Source organism: Gymnoscopelus braueri (genome assembly GCF_963280865.1).
Source record: "Gymnoscopelus braueri genome assembly, chromosome: 24".
Lineage (NCBI taxonomy): Eukaryota > Metazoa > Chordata > Actinopteri > Myctophiformes > Myctophidae > Gymnoscopelus > Gymnoscopelus braueri.
In genome coordinates, this window is record NC_137626.1 from 1,922,248 (window position 1) to 1,926,469 (window position 4,222).

The following is a 4,222-nucleotide window of genomic DNA, read 5'->3' on the forward strand; positions in this document are numbered from 1 at the left end:
CAGACAGACAGACAGACAGACAGACAGACAGACAGACAGACAGACAGACAGACAGACAGACAGACAGACAGACAGACAGAGCGACAGACAGACAGACAGACAGACAGACAGACAGACAGACAGACAGACAGACATACAGACAGACAGACAGACAGAGTGACGGACAGACAGACAGACAGACAGACAGACAGACAGACAGACAGACAGACAGGTACCTTGGCTCTAAGGCTGAGCAGCAGCAGGGTTCTCTGTCTGTGGGTCAGCAGGTCAGGGATGCTCTCTGTCGCCACGGAGACGAAGTCCTCCAGCATCCCATAATGCCCTCTGTGTGGCGGCCGCTGCCGGGCCACATGCCACATGGCGGCAGACATGAGGCGCAGAGGAGGAACCAGGAGGCGCAGGGAGGAGAGAGAGAGAGCAGGAGACTCTGAGGAGAGAGAGAGAGCAGGAGACTCTGAGGAGAGAGAGAGAGAGAGAGGACAAAAGACTTATTTTCTATCAATGGACCCTTCGCTAAGCCCCACCCACTCCACTCTGTGACTGGTGGTGCGAGGTTAGTCACACCCAGGCCTGGCAGCGCCTGGCAAGCTCTGCTTCTCACCCATTGACTTGCATGTTAAATGACGGCTTTTCCCCTTAAAAAGAATCCATCATTTCAGGAGCAAGAGCTTCAGAATCTCTTCTAAATCTAGTCAACAAGGCCTTCAGTAGGCTATGCACTGGACACATGTGCATGACATGATTTAAAACTAACTAAAAACATGGGAAATGTTAGAAGGAGTAATAGCCATGGATACACGACGGTCGACCGCAGGGACGCTGGAAGTCATTTATGCCAAGGGGGGCTGTGCTGGGCGGGGGACGCGTTTTTTTTTCACATATGTCCCGCGATTTTTTTCAAATTTTTCACGTTTTTTCACCTTTTTCAACAAATATTTTATTCCCCAAAGTTAAATACATCATTGTTTTAATATATAAGTGTGTATATAGACTTTAAAAATGATATATGTTTGTTTAATTTACAAAAAAAAAAAAATCTAAAAAAATATTCAAAGTTTTTTCAAATTTTTTTCTCTCTCTTCCCCACCACCAGGGGTGCTGCAGCACCCTCAGCCACTTCCCGCGTCCCTGGTCGACCGTCACGACCGTCATGGATGAACTTCAACCTGGTGTTTGCACTTTCTCCATTTATGGCCCGTACATCTACATAAACGTTCATATTTCAAATATAAAGTGCTTATCCCATGGCCACGGATGTTACATTTATGTACGGGCTCTCAGAAGTACCCGTATCATCTGTATTGTTCAATAAAAAGCATTTTAATCTGATCGGTGGCCATTTTCTCCATATGCTTTCAACTGAGCGACCCTATCGGTTGGTAGGTGTATTGCACTCTGATACATTATGAGAAAATGGCCACTGATCGGATTAAAATGCTTTTTATTGAACAATACAGAATATACGGGTACTTTTGAGAGTCCCATGCATAATTGTAACATGCAGTAGCAGTTAATAAATAGACAAACAAATGAATTAATATACTTTAACGTGCGGAATCCGAAACAGGCAGCGCTGTGATTCTGAATTTTGTTACGATTACGGTGATTAGTAGCCTATTATTGACACCACCTGGGCGAGTGAGTCGTGTAACTTTCCCGACGTTAAGCTGTGTATGTGTTCAACAACACAGCCATGCAGCCTTGCAGTTTAAGTGCAGATTTCAGCTTGGGAAAAGCAGCCTCCAACGGGTTTGGGTACGTGGTTCATAGTCACCATTGCGTTATCGTGGTATTCCTATTCTTGCTATTGTGTTGCAAATGATTGTGTGTGCGCGGGCGAAATAACATTGACAGCTATGGCAGGTGACGAAAGCTTGCTAGACCTATAACAGGCTAACAACGGTTGCTAAGCTGGTATTGGACAATCGCTTTTGGGGTGGGGTTTAGTGAAGGGTCCATTACACAGCCCATGAAACCTTGAATTCAAGTGTTGTTTTGGAAAATAGCAGATCTACAAGCTTAGCCGTAAAGCAACTCTTAGATCCTATTTTTTATATCTGGAATCTAGAGTTGTAAATAACTCCCGATTGTATGATTGTATTAAATGATAAACTCAAAAGTCTCCACAAAGTCTTTGTCTCATAGAAGTCCACCATAGAGACAAATGTATCATTTAGAAACGGGTGGTATGCAAGTACAGGTGGTCCTGTGTGGTCCTCCAGCGCTTCCAAACTCCAACACTTAGAAGAAGAATCACCTTTTAACTTCTAAGAATAAGTGGACCTTATTACGGTGGAGTATTTTACACTCTCAAGAGTTAAAGATCTATAAGGGTCCATTTGGTTCCCTAACTCTCCATCTTTTAGCTGGGGACCACCTGGAACCCCCCTCAAGGACCACTGGTGGTCCCCGGACCACTGGTTGGGAACCAGTGCCATACAAGATCTGTGTTGTGAGCTTGTAGATCTCATAACATACAGTACAGATACAAAGAGGATAACACAAGCTTTCTGTACAGCTGTAATGTTGGTGAGTTTAACATAGTTTAATATAATTAGATCTGACTTTTCTGTGTGGATGTATGGGCTGTTAAGGGTTGGTATTTACAACTCTAGATGCCAGATAAGACGCGTTTTGAGCTTGTAGATCAGCTATTTTTACAAAATCAATGTATACAGGGGATTACACTGAGTGTGAGGCTCTATTAAGTCAGGAGAGCTTCTCACACTTTGAGAAGCTCTGCATCAGCCCACAGACCCCCCATTTCATACCACTTATTTATTATCTAGATCAGTGGTTTTCAACCTTTTTCGTGTCAAGGACCCCCAAATTGACACATAATAGCCCACGGACCCCCATTTGAAAAGATATGCCAGGGACTCTAGCATTTTAATTTATTGGGGGTCCCAGTCTACACTGTATCATCATCATCATTAGTGTTCATGTAACTATGGGAGTGTACATATGGAACCAAATGGACCCGAAAGGGTCCATTTGGTTCCATTTGTACACGCCCATAGTTACAGACCTGTAAGGGTCCATTTGGTTCCATTTGTACACGCCCATAGTTACAGACCTGTAAGGGTCCATTTGGTTCCTAAGTGGTTCTGAGGATTCTTACAGGGTTCTCTATCTAACAACATGTTATCTATGACACTTCATGTATCATAATAATAATATAATAATAATAATAATAATAATAATAATAATAATAATAATGGTAATAATATAATAATATAATAATAATAATAATAATAATAATAATAATAATAATAATGGTAATAATATAATAATAATAATAATAATAATAATAATAATGGTAATAATATAATAATAATAATAATAATAATAATAATAATAATAATGGTAATAATATAATAATAATAATAATAATAATAATAATAATAATAATAATAATAATAATAATAATGGTAATAATCACCCATGGTTCAGATGTATAATATAACATTACATTAAATAATAATAATATAATAAAGGTAATAATTAACCATGGTGGTTAAGCTGTATAATATACCAATACAATACAATATTAATAATAATATAATAATAATAATCACCCATGGTACAGATGTATAATATACTAATATAATGAATATAATAATAATATAATAATAATAATCACCCATGGTACAGATGTATAATATACTAATATAATGAATATAATAATAATATAATAAAAGGTAATAATCACCCATGGTGGTTCAGATGTCGCTGTTTGTTAGAGTGTTGATGATATAAAACAATAAGTATATAATATAATATAAATGTAATAATGAGAGAATCCAGGCTAGCTGTTAGCCTGTTAGCATGTTAGCTCTGCTGTCTGTTTACTACTGACGACCCGGAAGTACTACCGGACTGGCTGGCGTCAAACCGGAAGTACTGCTGCTGCCGGTGTTATGGTGTTGCCAGGTTCTTCTGCTCGGGAATGAAAACAAGCATAGATATATATAAAGGCTAGATGGCTCAAGGGGACGGCGCAAGCGTAGCTCAACCGCGGCCATCTTGAGACAGTCATTCATAACATTATGTCTATGGTGCATATACTTTGAAATAACCATAGCGTGCTCAATTTTCATCCGATTTTCAAACGGTTTGGTGTTTTGTAAACACCAAAGATGTAGTTATTATACTGCATACTTATAATTATAATCACGTTTTTTTTTATATATAATTTTATAATTTTATAATTTTATTACAT

General features: G+C 38.9%; 1 protein-coding gene across 1 annotated transcript in view; it reads right to left on the reverse strand.

Annotated features, from left to right (window-relative positions):
* LOC308080224 (uncharacterized protein) overlaps nucleotides 1-3,855 on the reverse strand; it is a 38,080-nt gene extending 34,225 nt beyond the window's left edge. Inside the window, exons 1-2 of the mRNA XM_080421999.1 lie at nucleotides 3,713-3,855; nucleotides 216-454 (exon numbers count right to left, since the gene is read on the reverse strand). Coding sequence (XP_080278125.1) covers nucleotides 216-454; nucleotides 3,713-3,716 — 243 coding nt within the window. The 5' untranslated portion in view covers nucleotides 3,717-3,855. The remainder of the gene's footprint in view (nucleotides 1-215; nucleotides 455-3,712) is intronic.
* Nucleotides 3,856-4,222: the final 367 nt, after the last annotated feature.